Source organism: Palaemon carinicauda, chromosome 42 (genome assembly GCF_036898095.1).
Source record: "Palaemon carinicauda isolate YSFRI2023 chromosome 42, ASM3689809v2, whole genome shotgun sequence".
Lineage (NCBI taxonomy): Eukaryota > Metazoa > Arthropoda > Malacostraca > Decapoda > Palaemonidae > Palaemon > Palaemon carinicauda.
This window is the reverse complement of record NC_090766.1, coordinates 22,933,463-22,954,035: the sequence shown is the minus strand read 5'-3', so window position 1 is coordinate 22,954,035 and position 20,573 is coordinate 22,933,463. Positions and strand designations below refer to the sequence as shown.

Genomic DNA, 20,573 nt, shown 5'->3' with positions numbered 1-20,573 from the left:
TAGCTTAGCTAATAATAATAATAATAATAATAATAATAATAATAATAATAATAATAATAATAATAGTCGTACATTCGTAAAAAAATTCTGTATTCATTTCATCCGCAAAACGACGTAGGATTTTAATTCTCTTTTGGAGTTAATCACACTTACTTAGATTTACTTATAAAACATGAAATGATTAAATCAACTTATCCATCCTTTACCCACAGGAACTCGAAGAGCAAAACCGGTTACTGGTGCGTGTGGGGAAGAGGCAAGAAGCCGCCCTCCGTCGCTACCAGGACATGAAAAGCGAACTGCCCCATATCATTGAAGCTCACAAGATGGAAATCACCGTTCTTCAGGAGAAGTTACGGAGGGTAAGAAATACTTTATTTAGTGTGTAAGGACTAGTTGGACAACTTCTTGGTTGAGTGAAAAAAGATACTATATCGATAAAGTAATAAGTCACATTCTGAGCTTTTTTGGGCTCAAGCCATGGCGTCCTGATGGAAGGTTCCTGTTTGGTAGCTTCCTTGGGTATAAGACTACTAAGATATTCCCAGAGAATTTAACCACAGGTTATCACAGAATTCTAACTTCTGGAGCGAGTATCTCAAAGGTTTCCCTTTAAGACATCGTAATACAACAGGGGACACGCATGTCTGAACGTGCCACATAGCTATCTCCACCCCGAACAGAGTTAATGCTTCGGTGTGTAAGGGCTGAGAATAGCTGGGAGCCGTTCCACAGCTAATCTCACTCGTGGCTACTACTGATACTCGAGACGTAAACAAACGGACGCCATTGCTCTAATGACGTCACGCGCGTCTTTATCCTTTGTTTAGTAGCTGCCCTACTTAGACGGATTTTCCCTTGTGTTAACTTTATCGCTTTGCATCTTCGCTATGTCGTTACCTTCAGCCTCGCCTTCTTCTGGAAAGTTGAGTACAAGGTTCCAGTATTGTTTAATTAAGCTCTGGCCGTAAAGTAAATATTATTTTGCGAAATAATTGATGTTTTGTGGCAGAGCTGTGCCTCTACCGGACCCGCCATTTTATGGCGTCGTTGTTGTTTTGCATGTCTTATTTAGTTAGCCACAACAACGCTTCCGGCATTATATACTAATCGAATACATTAGTTTATTTAGTCTTCATAGCTAGGAACTTTTATATCGTGTTTAGACGCTTTTTATCGGTCATCGATTGACCTCATACCAGTCGGCTACTATAGCCCCCAGGCCAGGAGCCTACATACAAGTGTTCATGCATGATTTATTAGTGATCCTAGACTAAGTTATGAAGATAGTGGCATTATTATTTTACAATACTTTTGACTAGTGATGCAAATGTTTTCGCCTTCAGGGACCATATAGGGGATAGGCTAGTCAGTGATTCTTTCTAGCCTAACCTAACCTTAGGACCCCTATATGCTTCCTTCATCCCTTGCCTTGGCATTCCCTCTATTTAGCCTTGATCCCTTTTCTGAGTAAAGGGATTAATCGTCTAATAGAGTATATATATCGCCTCTCAGTCCTCCCTAAAGGAATGAACCCCCTTTAGGATTGCGTCTGAGAGTGAGGTTAGGCTAGCCTACCTCTATGGCTAGGATAGTCTATGACTTTCCTGCGATAGCGATATGTCTTCTTCCTTGCCTAGTTCAGGACTTTTAGCCCTGTTCTAGGTCGGGTTAGGAAGGTTTCTCTGTTCCATGCTGAAACTGTATTCTTGCACCGTTTTAGCCGATCAGCCTGATCTTAGGTTAGGGAGTGTCCTCCCTTCCCTTAGTGGCCACTCTGGTACAGAAACCCTTCCTGGGAAGACCTCTCTCTTCTCCCTCCCCACCTATCTCTTGTATAGCCTAGCCTATGCTTAGGTTAGTTTATACTCATCTGTCCCCTGTCCTACAACTCCTCCTTAGGGTGGATGAGTAGGGCTACCCGAGCTTTCCTGTGCAGTCCGCTCTGGTACATATACCTTCATAGTGTCCTATAAGGTTAGTTACTAGTGTAGTTCTGCATAGGGGAGTCCCCCCCCCCTCTTGGGTGTTCCCTAGCCCTCCCTTGGGCTACCTGCTCCCGGTCCCTAGTGACCCCTGCTTATGGATGTTAGAGCCTGTCTCTATCATGGGTACACCCTCTCAGGGAGGGGGAGGGATGTCTGGAACCCTGACGGTACTTCCTGCATCCCTTCCCCCCTCCCCCTGTCTCTCTATCTATCCGGGTGCCGGTCTCTTGCCGCCTCTACTGTCGGCAATACCTGCCTCCTACTTGGTGACTTCCCTACCCTTGCCGCCAGCCCCCCGTGTACCGAGGGACTGCCGGCTGCCGCCGGCTACTACCGGCGGCTCTCCTACTCCTATCTAATCGTCCGCTTGCCGGTCGATCACCGGAGTGCCGGCATATACTGCCGGCAACCCGATACTACCTGTACCATCCTTATCCCAGTCACCAACCTGGCATCCTCCGGCTGCCGGAGCCGCCGCTCCCTGCCGGCGTGCCGCCGCTGTGCCGGCGTGCCGCCGCTGTGCCGGCGGCCGCCATCCTGGTATCTAACTGACTTTTGAAAATTGTCTGTTCTAATGCCAGAATCTATGCTGGAGCGGGCTCCGGCATGCCGGCGGCTTGCCGGATGCCCCAGAGGCGTCAAGAATACTTGCACCCCCTCACTGTAGCTATCATAAGACTAAGATAGCCCTACATAGCAAATAGATAAGCTGCTTTGCTTTTAAGATCAGTACCTAGTACTGCTCTATTAGTGATCATGCTGTCTCTTTGCATTCTTCTAATTCCAGCATGCTATGTGCATCTTAGCACGGCTGGTTGCCAGAAGCAGTTACCTTTAATGAGACCTTCTGGCTCTTAACTGGGAACCGAATGAATTCGATCCCAACCTTGTCCTTGGCTTTCCATGGAGTTCCAAAATAATGGGAATCCTAGGAAACTATATCCAATGATCTCGGTCATTTGGATTATCCCAGGACTAAGCTTATGGTAACCAGCCGGGCGAGATGCATGGAGTGTGTTCTCCTTTACTGTTTTCATTCTCTATGCATCACACCTTCTTTAAGTTAAAATTAATGATTAATATTAACTTAGTTTAAGAGCCATTCCTATGACTCCCCCATACTCATTTTCTCTTTCTTCCACAGGAGGAGCAGATGAAGTGTGACTTCGCCTTCTGCGCTGTGAAACGCCCGCAGTTTTACGGGCATACGGCTTGCAGGACTCACGCCCCTTGTGCAGACAAGAAAGGGGATTTGAAGTTCTGGAATCCACTGGATTGTACGGTCTGCCAGGCCCACCTAGTTGAGGCCTTCCATAACCCTCCCTCAGCGGAGGTTAGAGACATTTCTCGTGAAAAGCTGCGCAAGTGGGTGCGTGGCTTTCAGAAAAATGCTACCGGACCGTACCTGGCCACCGAAGAACTGAGGTCCCTGTTGTTCCCTAAGGCCTCCCCTGACTCAGTGGTTCCGAAAGAAGCAATCCCCACTGTCCAAATTACGGTGGAACCTGATGTGGTCATGGCTCAGTCCATGCATGAGTGTCGTTTAGATTCCGAGGATGATGAACAGATCTCTGACGTCTCGGAAGACACGGAGAAGACGCTTATGGCTCAAGGAGCCGAAGAGGACGAAGACAAGGTGGAATACACCGAGTCGGAGCTTGGAGCTCCTCCCTCATCCATCCCTCCGCCTACTCCTACACCGACGGATGTGTCCATTCCGTCTACCTCCTCGACCCCGGATCCCTCTTCGTCTACCCAAGAACTGATCCGGCTGATTAGAGCTGTCATGGACGACAGACTGAAGGAGAACCAGGAGTCCATCAGGTCAATGATTGGATCCAGAGAACCGAAGAAGATCTCGGTTAAGGATCTCCCAGCTTGCTCTCATGCCAACCCGTGGAGGTATGCAGAGCATATGGTTATTGCGACCGGCAGGATCTTTGTTAGTGACAAGATCGGCACGGTCCCGTTGGAAGATGTGGAGTTCTTCCCAAGCTTCGAGGCCTACCCGGACTGTTACGTCCGGCTTCGTTCCGAACCTGCCTCGGAGGAGGAGACCGAACCTAAAGAAGAGATAGTGTTCGATCTCGCAAAGGCCCAGGCTATGCTAGCCTCCGCATTTAAGAGCAGGGGCTTTACCTGCTCTAAGCTTCCTGCCTTGAGCAAGAAGCATCCTACATACGTCGCACCTGACACTGCGGTTCTTCCTTTCTTGGAAAAGGCCTTAGCTGCATGCCTTAAAGCGGCGGAAGAAGGAAAACCCTGCCCTGCACTGGAGGAGTGCAGACCCTTCTCCATCGTGACACCCCCTGACGCTCGACACTGGAAAGATGTTCAGCATACTTTCGTCGTGGGTAGGCTCGATCCTGACATCGCCGGACGTCAGTTTAATGAGGACCTCCCTAAGCTCAATGATCACCTCCTTCGCCGGGAACAAGACACGAAGGAGAGGCTTGCGGCATCTCTTTCTCATCAAGTCCAACTGGAAGTGATGGCCTGTGACACAAGAGTACCTGATCACTACATGGTACTAGCCAAATCCCACTTACTTACAGTAATGAAGGACTTGTACCATTTCATAAAGGCTCGTAGAGCCTGTCGTGAATTCGTGTTTGTCGGTGCCACCGTGAAACACGAACCCCGGAGGCTGATTTCCTCCAACATCTGGGGAAAGCACCTGTTTCCTTCTGACCTTGTCAAGGAAATAACTGACAGAGCCGCCACGGAGAATAGGAACCTTCTCCACAAGTGGGGCATGTCCAGAAAAAGGAAACCCTCTCAGGACGATGGACCTCAGCCTAAGAGGAAACCTCAGAAGCCAAAACCCCAGCAACGTCAACAACGACGTCAGTTTCCGGGACCCGCTACCTCCCAAGTGGTGGCCCAACCACAGCAGACCTTTCAATTGGTCCCCCAACCGGTGTTGTCACAGTCACCGGTCTTCACCCCTGCCTTTGAGCAACCATCCACTACCTTTCATGCCAAAGGTAGAGGCTCGTCCAGGGGTGCAAGCAGAGACGCATCTCGTCGTCCCTCCAGAGGTAGAGGAGGAAAGGGAGCTAGCGGCCGAGGCAACAAGTCCTCGGGACACCAGAAGCAATGAAGTGCTTCCGGTGGGAGGAAGACTCCGCCAATTCCAGGATCGTTGGACCTTCGATCCCTGGGCACACAGCATCATCAAGAACGGTCTAGGCTGGAGTTGGGTGCAACCACCCCCAATCTTCCAGCGGTTCTTTCAACAATCGACCCCCATTCTGGAAGAATATGTTCTAGACCTCTTGAACAAGAAGGTGATAAGGAAGGTAAAGTCCACCAGGTTCCAAGGGAGACTGTTTTGCGTTCCCAAGAAGGACTCAGACAAGCTCAGAGTCATTCTGGACTTATCCCCCCTCAACAAGTTCATAGAGAACAACAAATTCAAGATGCTGACGCTTCAACAAATAAGGACCCTTCTGCCTCAAGGTTCCTACACGGTCTCTATAGACCTGGCGGATGCCTATTGGCACATTCCAATGAACCATCACGCTTCCTCCTACCTAGGATTTCGACTCCAAAGGAAAAGCTACGCCTTCCGGGCCATGCCATTCGGCCTCAATGTGGCCCCTCGGATCTTCACAAAGCTGGCGGATGCCATAGTACAACAGCTCCGCCTAAGAAACGTCCAGGTGATGGCCTACCTCGACGACTGGCTAGTCTGGGCTCCATCGCCCGAAGAGTGTGCAAAGTCTTGCAACGAAGTTACCCAGTACCTAGAACACCTGGGATTCAAGATCAACGAGAAGAAATCTCGCCTCTCTCCAGCTCAGAAGTTTCAGTGGCTGGGAATCCACTGGAATCTTCAGTCACACCGCCTTTCCATCCCCCAGAAGAAAAGGAAGGAAATAGCAGGGTCTGTCAAGCGACTACTGAAATCCAAACGCATTTCAAGACGACAGCAGGAACGAGTTCTAGGCTCTCTACAATTCGCCTCAGTGACAAACCCAGTGCTTCGCGCACAGCTAAAGGATGCCGCGGGAGTCTGGAGACGATCGGCATCCATCGCTCGAAGAGACCTCAAGAGACGGCTTCCAAACAGACTTCGACGCCTCCTAAAGCCGTGGTCGGAAGCAAAGGCCCTGAAAAGGTCCATTCCTCTCCAACACCCTCCTCCATCACTCAACATCCACACGGATGCCTCACTGGAAGGCTGGGGAGGTCACTCCCACCTGAAACAAGCTCAAGGGACCTGGTCTCCACTATTCAAGACGTTCCACATAAACATCTTGGAGGCCATGGCGGTCCTTCTTACTCTGAAGAAGTTATCCCCGCCGCCCTCGATCCACATCCGTCTAACCCTAGACAACTCGGTGGTAGTTCGTTGTCTCAATCGCCAAGGCTCAAGATCGCCCCAGATAAATCAGGTGCTTCTCCCAATCTTCCGTCTGGCGGAGAAGAAGAAGTGGCACCTGTCTGCAGTTCACCTACAAGGATTCCGCAACGTGACAGCGGATGCTCTATCTCGGACAAACCCGATAGAGTCGGAATGGTCTCTAGACGCAAGATCATTCTCCTTCATCTCTCATCAAGTCCCAGAACTTCAGATAGATCTCTTTGCAACGAGCGACAACAATCAACTTCCTCTGTACGTAGCCCCGTACGAGGACCCCAAAGCAGAAGCGGTGGACGCCATGTCACTGGACTGGAACAGATGGTCCAAGATATACCTGTTCCCTCCCACCAACCTTCTGTTGAAAGTCCTCTCCAAACTGAGAACCTTCAAAGGGACAGCGGCCCTAGTGGCTCCCAAGTGGCCCCGGAGCAACTGGTACCCCCTGGTCCTGGAGCTGCAGCCCAAGCTGATCCCTCTCCCGGGCCCAGTTCTCTCTCAACAAGTACAGAAGTCGACTGTCTTCGCTTCATCATCGAAAATCAAGGACCTTCATCTCATGATTTTCTCTCCCTTGCCGCAAAGAAGAGGTTTGGGATCTCGAAGAAAAGTCTAGACTTCCTAGAGGAATACAAGACCGAATCCACGAGACGGCAATATGAATCATCCTGGAGGAAATGGGTCTCCTTTGTTAAAGCAAAAAATCCTAAAGAAATCACCATTGATTTCTGTATGTCCTTCTTCATTCACCTTCATGGACAAGGATTAGCAGCCAATACGATTTCAACCTGCAAATCGGCTTTGACTAGACCAATTCTATATGCTTTCCAAATTGATCTGTCCAACGACATCTTTAACAAATTACCAAAAGCATGTGCTCGCCTACGCCCAGCACCCCCTCCAAAACCGATCTCCTGGTCACTAGACAAGGTACTCCATTTCGCCTCCAACTTGGACAACGATTCATGCCCCCTCAAGGATCTGACTCAGAAAGTTATATTTTTATTTGCTCTCGCCTCGGGAGCTCGAGTCAGCGAAATAGTGGCATTATCAAGAGAAGAGGGACACATCCTGTTTGCTGATTCAGGAGAAGTGACCCTCTCCCCTGATCCGACGTTTCTCGCTAAAAACGAATTACCCACCAAAAGATGGGGCCCTTGGAGAATATGCCCCCTGAAGGAGGATGTCTCTCTATGTCCAGTAGAGAGTCTCAAGGTCTATCTTCGCAGAACTTCGAACTTTGGTGGAGGCCAACTCTTCAAAGGAGAAACATCGGGCAGCGACCTGTCACTGAAACAATTAAGAGCGAAAATCACCTACTTCATTCGCAGAGCGGATCCGAACAGTACACCCGCTGGTCATGATCCTAGAAAAGTGGCATCGTCTCTGAACTTCTTTCAGAGCATGGACTTTGAGAGCCTTAAAAACTTTACGGGCTGGAAGTCCTCGCGAGTTTTCTTTAAACATTATGCGAAACAAGTGCACGAAATCAAACATTTTGTGGTAGCCGCAGGTAGTGTTATGAAACCTGCACCTAACTCTGCGTAGAACAGTGAGTTACTTGGGACTCTAACTCTTCGGGTGCCTATGTTGACCCTCGAGTGATTCATAGTGATGTCTAAAAACACTTAGTGCTTTTATAACTGTTCTTATCCCAGGTGAAATGTCATAGTGTCACACAAGTGCCGCATGCCTTGAGCATGATGTGTTGTTTAAAGACTTGCGTTCCTCGAGAACGAGTACCTACTAATCCTGAAATTCCTTTTCAGATTCAAGAGCAAGCCTTTATTTCTATGTACATTATTATTACTGTAAATGAACTTTACTTTTGCTGTAAATTATTTAATTTCTGCATTGTGAAATAAAATTTCTATTTTATTACTTATGCGTCTCTTTCAGCTCCTACCTACTATGAAATACATACTGTCATAGTTTTATTTATTCCTCCTCTCTTATGGTCATGAAGAATTTAAGATGTCTAATCCTAAATTATATTCACCTTGTCTCAGTAAGGTTCCTACACGAATACTTACTTCTGATAATCAGGAGATGAACTCTATACACAGTGCCCAACCACCACTGGCCTAATTCAGAATGTTCCTATACAAATATCAAACATTCTGCTTCATCTCTAAGTTCTTAAAAGTTCTTCTGTCAAGATGAATAGCCCTTCAATACCACTTTGACGTCGGCATAGCCCATGGGAACTTCCTACCAATGGGGGGCAGGATACTTCGTTCCTATGGTTCTTACCTAAGATTACTTTGCTGTTTTGTCAATGCCTAGGCACTTAACTCTGGGGGAAAATCTACCACGATACATTGATTCTCTGGTACTCTTCCATCAGGACGCCATGGCTTGAGCCCAAAAAACGGATTTTGAGCGAAGCGAAAAATCTATTTTTGGGTGAGATAGCCATGGCGTCCTGATGGACCCTCCCTACTACTTCGTCCAGTTTTGTTCCCACCCTACACAATTGTATCATGGTGATGGGCAGCAACTGGCGCCAGGATAAAGACGCGCGTGACGTCATTAGAGCAATGGCGTCCGTTTGTTTACGTCTCGAGTATCAGTAGTAGCCACGAGTGAGATTAGCTGTGGAACGGCTCCCAGCTATTCTCAGCCCTTACACACCGAAGCATTAACTCTGTTCGGGGTGGAGATAGCTATGTGGCACGTTCAGACATGCGTGTCCCCTGTTGTATTACGATGTCTTAAAGGGAAACCTTTGAGATACTCGCTCCAGAAGTTAGAATTCTGTGATAACCTGTGGTTAAATTCTCTGGGAATATCTTAGTAGTCTTATACCCAAGGAAGCTACCAAACAGGAACCTTCCATCAGGACGCCATGGCTATCTCACCCAAAAATAGATTTTTCGCTTCGCTCAAAATCCGTTTATTAGTAAATAAGAGTTTTCACGATGTCAGTAGGCCTATTGCAAATAAACTCAATCGAAGCAGAGGTTTAAAATGACAAAATACAGTCAGCCCTCCTTAATCGCTGGGTATAGGTAACAAAGACAGGTGCAAAAGCGAGAATCCGGAAATACTTCGTGGTCAACTAACACACTAAGTAACCCGGTGCACTGCCTTATTTTGCTTTAACTTGGTTTGCATTGCAGTATAAGTATTGTGCTAATGTATGAACACATTTCAGTAAGTATACAGTAGCCTATATGTACCCACATGTAATGCATATATGGTAAGACTGTTAAACATAACGATTCATTGCCACGCTTGTATGTACATGTCATACGTACACTATTGTTCTTATTTAACAACACTCGCTGATACTATAATATATGTACAGTACTGTCATCCCAGTACTGCTTGATTAGCTAAGATAACGCTCGTAAGTGATCGCAGTTTCCGGCTGGCCGACTCGCACCTTTCAAACTCACCATACGTGTAGCATATATTTACATTACTGTACTACTGTAAAGTATGGTATTTTGTATACAGTACTGTACAGTAGTTAATAAATCAATAATTCTAATGCACAATGAATACACTAACACAATAAAAACTAAAAGAAAAAGTATCAGTACAACACCACTAACCATTTACATACGAAGTTCTACGCGGTAAGGCAGAAGCATGATGCAACTTTTGGGCCATGAACTGTTTGGTGCATGGGATAGTGCATTGTACGTATCACATTTTATGCTAGAATCTCTATAAATACACTGGATATGTACAGGTTTTTTACATCACTGGAGATGCACACGCGAGGAGAAATGATGCGAAACTGAGGCCGAGAGCGAGAGTCAACGAGAGATGGATCATGGGGTGTTGTGCTGTGTGGAGAGGGAAACAGTGTGAAGTATACCATTTGAATGTGGTCAGTTTGAAATTGTGAGGCCACGAGAGTACTTATTGCAAAACAACGACTATGTGATTTTTTATTGAATATGTTATATGGTTTTCTGTATCGCAAATGATCGAATCTGCAAAAATAGAACTGGCAAATAACGAGGGCTGACTGTAATGAATATGAAAAACAAAAAATCCAAACAACTTTGAGACATTGCATCCCTTCTTCAGTATGAGAAATAAGAGTAGGCCTACTAATTATGAATTGTTGTTTATAACAAGAATTTAGATGTTTTTATTTCATTTGCTCCTGTAGCAAAGCAGAGAGAACGCCTCTTCTCCCTGCACACGAAGCAAAAGCAAATGCTTCCTTGTTATTATTATTATTATTATTATTATTATTATTATTATTATTATTATTATTATTATTATTATTTGCTAAGCTACAACCCTAGTTAGCAATGCAGGATGCTCTAAGCCCCAGGGCTCAAGCAGGAAAAATAGCCCAGTGAGGAAAGGAAATAAGGAAACTGATAGAATAGTTTGCCTGAGTTTACCTTCAGGCAAGAGAACTCTAACCCAAGACAGGGGAAGACCATTGTAAGCTACAGAGGCTATGGCACTAGCTGTAACTGTACGTTATTAATGTAAAAAAGTCACGAAAGTAATCCTATTTATTTATTTCAGGCCACAGAAGCTAACCGTCGTAACAACGAAAAATTGAAGGACACAGATGGAAGGATAATTAAACTGACCGAAGAGCTGTCCAGACTGAGAAACTTGTGCAAAAAACGCAACCTGCCCGAGAGAGATCAACTTAACAAGAAGCTCAGTGCTACAGTCCAGACTCTTGGGGAAAAGGAGAAAGAATCTGAAGTAAGGCATTGATTTTTAGTTTAAGTTTTCTTTGCAGTTTTTAGTTTCAATTATAAAGTTGTTTTTTTTTCATGGAGGAGAATGGTTCTAATCATGGATGCGAATGGGTGCAACCCAATATCTTTAACATGCTCTGCCAACAAACATTGTGATTGGCTGTCACCTTCTCTCAGCTGATTCATGTTAACAAAACAATAATATTATAAGACAGATTATAGGTAATCATGATACTTTAAAGGGATTTTGACGAAGGAAAAATCTATTTCTGGGGAGAGACCTGTGACGCCCGGTGAAAAGGGTCCTTCTTTACACTTTTCTAATATAAATCTTCCAAATATACTAGAGAAAGATAAAAGCATGGAATGCAGAGGTTACAACCCTCGCGCGAACACCTTGTTGGTGTCGTGTATTTAACAAGGGCGTGATACTTTAATAGTGACATAAGCAGCTGACGTTCACAGCATATTCATGTATCACTGGGCTGAACAAAGGAGCAATGGAACAATGTTTTTTATTCCTTGCAAGCAAAGCCAGCTACGGCGGAACAGATAAATTGAGTGGCAGCCGATAATGTTGTTTGTGGATGGATCATGTTAAGGATTATGGGCTGCACTCAGTCTCAGCTCTAATCATGCTCTGTCATCATATGGAAATAAATATGGTTACGACTATTTTCTCAAGATACCAATGACCGTAGAAGTAGTCTTAAGTACGATTGAGGACTGATAAAAGCTAAAAGCAGAGAATTTCCATGAAAAAAATATATATAAAAAAATGGGGACTAATCAAACTGGTTTATGAAAATCTCATTTCAGTTCATGTAATCAAAACTTTCTATGCAAAATGAAAATGACATGACATTTCGACCCTCAAAATTGATAGAATACCTTTTGATTTAACCCCATGTTAACTTTACACTTTTCTCATAGGAATTTCAACGCCGTTTAGCAATAGTGGAGAAATCTCTAAAACAACAAGTTCAGGCAGAAGTTGGACGCCACAGAGTTACAGCTAAGAAACTCTACAGCCTTCAGTGTGAGCACCACAAACTTGAGGATACTCTCCAGGTAAAGAAATCTACTTATGTGTTTTTTGTAGTAATCTCTAAGGCATTATATTTTAGTCTTCCACTAAACATCAAATCCCCAATTCATTTCTTCCATCTTGTCAAACTTGCTAACTTTATGTTTGAGGTTTTATCCTAGTTTCACCTACATACTAAATGACTACCTTTGAGTCCTTGATCCCAACATTGAGCCATATAACTCAAATTTGTAAATCCAAGCTGCTGAATGAGTAGGTCTATTCTAATTAGTGTATGATCAGAATTAAAGAACTGCATTTTCATTTGACATGTTTCAAATACTAACGGAGACGTGAAATTGTATGTATTTCCTTATTGAAGTTCACACTGCATTCTCCCAATTCCAAAAAAAGGAACGTGAGAGGGAACTAGCCTCTTTGCAGCAGTATAGCAGAAGAGCTGGTCGAACTATGGGGAGCAGTAACTCCACAACAACAGCCTCCTCCCGGTCAGCCTCCATTTCATCAAGACACAAGCCAGGAGGACGAAACAGAAGCAGTGGGTCCTCAGCCACAACGACGTCAGGCATCGTATCCTCGGTTGAAACCATTCCAGCTACGTGTGAATCAAGAACTTCAGTCTGTCTCGATGGGTGAGTTCTCTTTGGATTTTGCTTGTGAAATTGCATGAGAGAATAAAATAGGTTTTGGTAGCTATACAGGATTAATGGAGTGGTTTAGGGAAGTTTTGAAATGGGGGAGAAAATTATAATCTTTCAATCAGAAAATTGGAGTAAAAAAATTTGTTCTTCAAATACACTTATCAAAACTATATCCTTGGAAAACACTAACAAATGAACAAAAGTAACAGGTTGTAAAGTATTTAAAAAAACTCCATCACATCTAGTTAGTTTACTATTATTATTATTATTATTATTGTCATTACTTGCTAAGCTACAACCCTAGTTGGAAAGGCGGGCTGCTATAAGCTCAGGGGCTCCAACAGGGAAATAACCCAGTGAGGAAAGGAAACAAGGAAAAATAAAATATTTCAAGAAGAGTAACAACATTAATATAAATATCTCCTATGTAAACTATAAAAACTTTAACAAAACAAGTGGAAGAGAAATAAGATAGAAGAGTGTGCCCGAGTGTGCCATCAAGCACGAGAACTCTACCAAAGACGTAGGGAGACCATGGTACAGAGGCTATGGCACTACCCAAGACTAGAGAACAATGGTTTGATCTTGGAGTGTCCTGTACCGTATCCTCTGAAGTAAGTTGGCCAGGGTACCAGCCACTCGTTGAGATACTACTACTAGAGAGTTATGGGGTCCTTTGACTGGCCAGACAGTACTACATTGGATCCATCTCTCTGGTTACCGTTCATTTTCCCTTTGCCTATGCATACGCCGAATAGTCTGGCCTATTCTTTACATATTCTCCTCTGTCCTCATACACCTGACAACACTAAGAGTACCAAACAATTCTTCTTCATCCAAGGGGGTTAAGTGCTACATTGTAATTGTTCAGAAGCCACTTTCCTCTTGGTAAGGGTAGAAGAGACTCTTTAGCTATTGTAAGCACTTCTAGGAGAAGGGCACTCCAAAATCAAACCATTGTTCTCTAGTCTTCGGCAGTGCCATAGCCTCTGTACCATGGTCTGGGCTATATCAAGTAAATCCATCCACTCTTCCTCTACAGTTTCTCTTTTTCCTTTGGGAAGGACTAGTCACAATAGGTTGTCCATCCTAAAGGCTCACACATAATAGAAGAAGGACTAGTCACAATAGGTTGTCCATCCTAAAGGCTCACACATAATAGAAGAAGGACTAGTCACAATAGGTTGTCCATCCTAAAGGCTCACACATAATAGAAGAAGGACTAGTCACAATAGGTTGTCCATCCTAAAGGCTCACACATAATAGAATAATCACTATTTCAGCAGTGGGCGACTTCCTCCAATCAGTGCTGACCTCCATAAGAGAAGCAGTGAACCTCAGATGATATCCTCCATCCTTACTGTGTCTCCAGAGGCCACAGAAGTGCCAACGAGAAGATCGAGACATAGATCAAAATTGAATAAGGTAAAGGTCTTATGCAGCAGCATGTGCAGAATTCACTTTTTCTTTTAGTTGTACACAGGAACTCACTAGGGACATTTTTAGTTACCAAGAGAAAATTCGTTTGGTGGCAATTATTTTAACAATTCAAATTGCATTACAGTTTTGATTGAAATATATCTGATTTTCTACTTGATGCACAAAACTATTGCTTATACAGTGCACTTGGAGACATGTTTATCTCAATTACAGTAGAGACAATGAACATTAGAGTTCTCACCTCTTACCATGATTATATCTCAAATAGCCTTTGATCACAGTAAAGTAGAGACAATAAACATTAGAGTTCTCATCTCTTACCTTGATTATATCTCAAATAGCCTTTGATCCCATTAAAGTAGAGACAGCAAACATTAGAGTTCTCACCTCTTACCATGATTATATCTCAAATAGCCTTTGATCCCATTAAAGTAGAGACAATAAACATTAGAGTTCTCATCTCTTACCTTGATTATATCTCAAATAGCCTTTGATCACAGTAAAGTAGACACAGTAAACATAGGAGTTCTCAGTAAAGTAGGGACAGTAAACATTATAGTTCTCACCTCTTACCATGATTATATCTCAAATAGCCTTTGATCACAGTAAAGTAGAGACAGTAAACATAAGAGTTCTCACCTCTAACCATGATTATATCTCAAATAGCCTTTGATGACAGTAAAGTAGAGACGGTAAACATAAGAGTTCTCACCTCTTACCATGATTATATCTCAAATAGCCTTTGATCACAGTAAAGTAGAGACGGTAAACATAAGAGTTATCACCTCTTACAAATGATTATATCTCAAATAGCCTTTGATCACAGTAAAGTAGAGACAGTAAACATTAGAGTTTTTATCTCTTACCATGATTATAACTCAAATAGCCTTTGATCACAGTAAAGTAGAGACAGTAAACAATAGAGTTTTTATCTCTTACCATGATTATAACTCAAATAGCCTTTGATCACAGTAAAGTAGAGACAGTAAACAATAGAGTTTTTATCTCTTACCATGATTATAACTCAAATAGCCTTTGATCACAGTAAAGTAGAGACAGTAAACAATAGAGTTTTTATCTCTTACCTTAATTATAACTCAAATAGCCTTTGATGACAGTAAAGTAGAGACGGTAAACATAAGAGTTCTCACCTCTTACCATGATTATATCTCAAATAGCCTTTGATCACAGTAAAGTAGAGACGGTAAACATAAGAGTTCTCACCTCTTACCATGATTATATCTCAAATAGCCTTTGATGACAGTAAAGTAGAGACGGTAAACATAAGAGTTCTCACCTCTTACCATGATTATATCTCAAATAGCCTTTGATCACAGTAAAGTAAAGACAGTAAACATAAGAGTTCTCACCTCTTACCATGATTATATCTCAAATAGCCTTTGATCACAGTAAAGTAGAGACGGTAAACATAAGAGTTCTCACCTCTTACCATGATTATATCTCAAATAGCCTTTGATCACAGTAAAGTAGAGACAGTAAACATAAGAGTTATCACCTCTTACAAATGATTATATCTCAAATAGCCTTTGATCACAGTAAAGTAGAGACGGTAAACATAAGAGTTTTTATCTCTTACCATGATTATAACTCAAATAGCCTTTGATCACAGTAAAGTAGAGACAGTAAGTAAACAATAGAGTTTTTATCTCTTACCTTAATTATAACTCAAATAGCCTTTGATCACAGTAAAGTAGAGACAGTAAACAATAGAGTTTTTATCTCTTACCATGATTATAACTCAAATAGCCTTTGATCACAGTAAAGTAGAGACAGTAAACATAAGAGTTCTCACCTCTTACCATGATTATATCTCAAATAGCCTTTGATCACAGTAAAGTAGAGACAGTAAACATAAGAGTTCTCACCTCTTACCATGATTATATCTCAAATAGCCTTTGATCACAGTAAAGTAGAGACAGTAAACATTAGAGTTTTTATCTCCTACCATGATTATAACTCAAATAGCCTTTGATCACAGTAAAGTAGAGACAGTAAACAATAGAGTTTTTATCTCTTACCATGATTATAACTCAAATAGCCTTTGATAAAATTAAACAATAGAGTTTTTATCTCTTACCATGATTATAACTCAAATAGCCTTTGATCACAGTAAAGTAGAGACAGTAAACATAAGACTTCTCACCTCTTACCATGATTATATCTCAAATAGCCTTTGATCACAGTAAAGTAGAGACAGTAAACATAAGAGTTCTCACCTCTTACCATGATTATATCTCAAATAGCCTTTGATCACAGTAAAGTAGAGACAGTAAACATTAGAGTTTTTATCTCTTACCATGATTATAACTCAAATAGCCTTTGATCACAGTAAAGTAGAGACAGTAAACAATAGAGTTTTTATCTCTTACCATGATTATAACTCAAATAGCCTTTGATCACAGTAAAGTAGAGACGGTAAACAATAGAGTTTTTATCTCTTACCATGATTATAACTCAAATAGCCTTTGATCACAGTAAAGTAGAGACGGTAAACATAAGAGTTCTCACCTCTTACCATGATTATATCTCAAATAGCCTTTGATCACAGTAAAGTAGAGACAGTAAACATAAGAGTTCTCACCTCTTACCATGATTATATCTCAAATAGCCTTTGATCACAGTAAAGTAGAGACGGTAAACATAAGAGTTCTCACCTCTTACCATGATTATATCTCAAATAGCCTTTGATCACAGTAAAGTAGAGACGGTAAACATAAGAGTTCTCACCTCTTACAAATGATTATATCTCAAATAGCCTTTGATCACAGTAAAGTAGAGACAGTAAACAATAGAGTTTTTATCTCTTACCATGATTATAACTCAAATAGCCTTTGATCACAGTAAAGTAGAGACAGTAAACAATAGAGTTTTTATCTCTTACCATGATTATAACTCAAATAGCCTTTGATCACAGTAAAGTAGAGACAGTAAACAATAGAGTTTTTATCTCTTACCATGATTATAACTCAAATAGCCTTTGATCACAGTAAAGTAGAGACAGTAAACATAAGAGTTCTCACCTCTTACCATGATTATATCTCAAATAGCCTTTGATCACAGTAAAGTAGAGACAGTAAACATAAGAGTTCTCACCTCTTACCATGATTATATCTCAAATAGCCTTTGATCACAGTAAAGTAGAGACAGTAAACATTAGAGTTCTCACCTCTTACCATGATTATAACTCAAATAGCCTTTGATCACAGTAAAGTAGAGACAGTAAACAATAGAGTTTTCATCTCTTACCATGATTATAACTCAAATAGCCTTTGATCACAGTAAAGTAGAGACAGTAAACATAAGAGTTCTCACCTCTTACCATGATTATATGTCAAATAGCCTTTGATCATAGTAAAGTAGAGACAGTAAACATAAGAGTTCTCACCTCTTACCATGATTATACCCAAATAGCCTTTGATCACAGTAAAGTAGAGACAGTAAACATTAGAGTTCTCACCTCTTACCATGATTATATCTCAAATAGCCTTTGATCACAGTAAAGTAGAGACAGTAAACAATAGAGTTTGTATCTCTTACCATGATTATAACTCAAATAGCCTTTGATCACAGTAAAGTAGAGACAGTAAACAATAGAGTTTTTATCTCTTACCATGATTATATCTCAAATAGCCTTTGATCACAGTAAAGTAGAGACTTTAAACAATAGAGTTTTTATCTCTTACCATGATTATAACTCAAATAGCCTTTGATCACAGTAAAGTAGAGACAGTAAACAATAGAGTTTTTATCTCTTACCATGATTATAACTCAAATAGCCTTTGGTCACAGTAAAGTAGAGACAGTAAATATTAGAATTCTCACCTCTCACCATGATTATATCTCAAATAGCCTTTAATCACAGTAAAGTAGAGCCAGTAAACAATAAAGTTTTCTCTTCTCACCATGATTATATTTCAAATGGCCTTTGATCACGATAAAGTAGAGACAGTAAGCATTAAAGTTCTGACCTCTTACCATCCCAGGAAAACAATGACGATCGGCGAATGGGAAGAATCAGACGCGGACGACGGTCTCCACGGCATTCCACAGACGATGATTACTTGGCATCTCCTCATTGCACTCCTACTCCAAGTCCCACAACGACGCCAGAGCCCCAGACCCAACAGCAATCAGAATCCAATGAAGAGGCAACAGACGGCAGTGTAACGCTTCCAGGCCACTCTGACCAAAGGAGACGCGAGCGCCTTACTGCAAGTTTGCAAGAGGCGAGAAGGAAAGTGATGCAATCAGAATCCAATGAAGAAGCAACAGACGGCAGTGTAACGCTTCCAGGCCACTCTGACCAAAGGAGACGTGAGCGCCTTACTGCAAGTTTGCAAGAGGCGAGAAGGAAAGTGATGCAAGAAGAAACCAATAAGGAGGAAAGTCCCAAGACGTGGAAGTCGGAACAGCCAACTGTAACAAGAGAGTATTCCCTCATTGAAAATTATCCTCCACGTGAAAGGCCAGTTCTTACTGGTGGATCAAGTGCTGGGTCCGACAGCGGAAGTGGCGTGTCGCCACCTCCTATCAAGCCTGTTCCCTTTGTTCCCGAGAGTCGTGTACAGTCGCGCCTTTCGCGCTTAGAATCCCCTATGGCTTCGGGAGGGCCTCATAGAAGGCACACTACAGGCACCGTTAAAGAAATGCGCTCAGTCTCTAGCCTTTCCAAATTAGATTCAACAGTTACCGCTAAACCTACCCGCTCTGCTATTACTCCCTAAGTGTCCATAACTTGCTTTAGAGTTCACTTTATTAAGCTTTTCAGAATCATACTCGTCAGTATTACTAAACGACATGATCTCCATGTTTTGAGTCAGTGAAATATGTCCTTTTAAAAAACATATGCTTTCAGCATTATTCTATTGAAATTATTATTGCTATGGAATCTAATTACAGGTATTGATGAGTTCTATATTGAATTAGAAATTCTAATTCTATAGAGCTATAAAAATTCAAAAATATAATGTTCTATTCTGAGTTAGTTGAGGCTAATTTAATAGAACATTCTCTGGGGGAAACTAGAATTATTCAAATAATAAATCATTGAAAAATTTGATAAACGAAATGAAAAATTATACAATTGCCAAGGCGGGCAACAAACATGTTTATACAAAATACTGTAGCCTAACAGTGTATTGCACCAGCACTATGTAAGAACTGTCACAGATTCACAATTAAAATTTTGAGCTCGTATGAGTTTTCTTTGTTCCCCAAGTTATGCTAAGAATGTATTTTTTTCATTGTTTTTTTTTTTTTTTTTTTTTTTTTTTTTTTTTTTTTTTTTTTTTTTTTTTTTATTTAACAAACTACAGCCATATTTGATATGTTATTTGTACCAAAAATTTTCCTCTACTGTCTACTGTAAATACACAGAAGCTGTTGTGCAGCATTTTTGTCTGTAGTGCTACCTTGAATGTATCACAATCCCATGTCTACAGATTATTATTATTATTATTACCTAAGCTGCAACGCTAGTTGAAAAGCAGGATGTTATAAGCCCAAGGGCTCCAACAAGGAAAAAATAGCCTAGTGAGGAAAGGAAACAATGAAATAAATAAAATACAGGAGAAGTAATGAACAATTAAAATAAAACATGTTAAGAACAGTAACAACATTAAAATAGATCTTATATATATAAGCTATAAAAAAAATAAAACAAGTGGAAGAGAAATAAGATGTCTGTATAGATTGCCTTACCTTGTGTAAGACCCGGGCTCTTGCCTTTGTGCAGCCCAGAATAAAATAGACAATTGTGCTTGAGTGTACCCTCAAGCAAGAGATGTATGATCACAATTAAATAATACCCAATCTGTGTTTTAGAAATATCATGCAGCATTTATCTTTCCAACATAAAGGGAGTAGCCTAATATTTTAAGTCATAAGATAGCCTATAAAATACTGAAAAACTAAGAAATATGTGCAATGAAGTTCCTCTATGGCCATGGGTTAAACAACCATCGCAATATTATTAGGATGGCAAGGCATCAAGAAGCCAGGTGTGGTGATTTTGTCTAGATTATATTCATATTATCTTTGTTCAAAATTATATTTATCTTATATGTTCTTTTCAAAGTAACTAAATCCTGTTCTAGCAGTTTTTAAATACCTCAATTTCTGTACATCTCTTTTATTTGATTTTAGCTATTTTGATATTCTCTTGCTTTTTATTCAAAACCCATTAGTTTGCATACGAATAACTCTTCAGTCAGCAGCTTCCTGATCACACGTAGGGAAGAAGAAATCCACGCCTTGTCGGTTATCCCCTTGTGCAGCTGTGCCTCATTATGATATTAATTTATTTAAGGCACAGGTGATCTAAACTTAACAAAAATAAGAATAAGCTTAGAAGCTTTGCACCTATCTATAAAGAGATAGAGTGCC

The 20,573-nt window shown here is 41.6% G+C and overlaps 1 protein-coding gene across 2 annotated transcripts; it reads left to right on the top strand.

Annotated features, from left to right (window-relative positions):
- The first annotated feature begins 216 nt into the window (after positions 1-216).
- On the top strand, positions 217-19,383 carry LOC137633287 (lebercilin-like protein). Of its 2 annotated transcripts, none has more exons than XM_068365503.1 (6): positions 217-362; positions 10,855-11,043; positions 11,973-12,110; positions 12,481-12,719; positions 14,015-14,153; positions 18,173-19,383. In XM_068365503.1, exons 1-6 carry the CDS (start codon positions 288-290, stop codon positions 18,911-18,913), a joined length of 1,521 nt encoding a protein of 506 aa, XP_068221604.1. In that variant the 5' UTR covers positions 217-287; the 3' UTR covers positions 18,914-19,383. The 2 variants fall into 2 exon arrangements, with proteins under 2 accessions (XP_068221604.1, XP_068221603.1); XM_068365502.1 differs by having other exon boundaries at positions 14,012-14,153.
- The last annotated feature ends 1,190 nt before the right edge of the window (positions 19,384-20,573 follow it).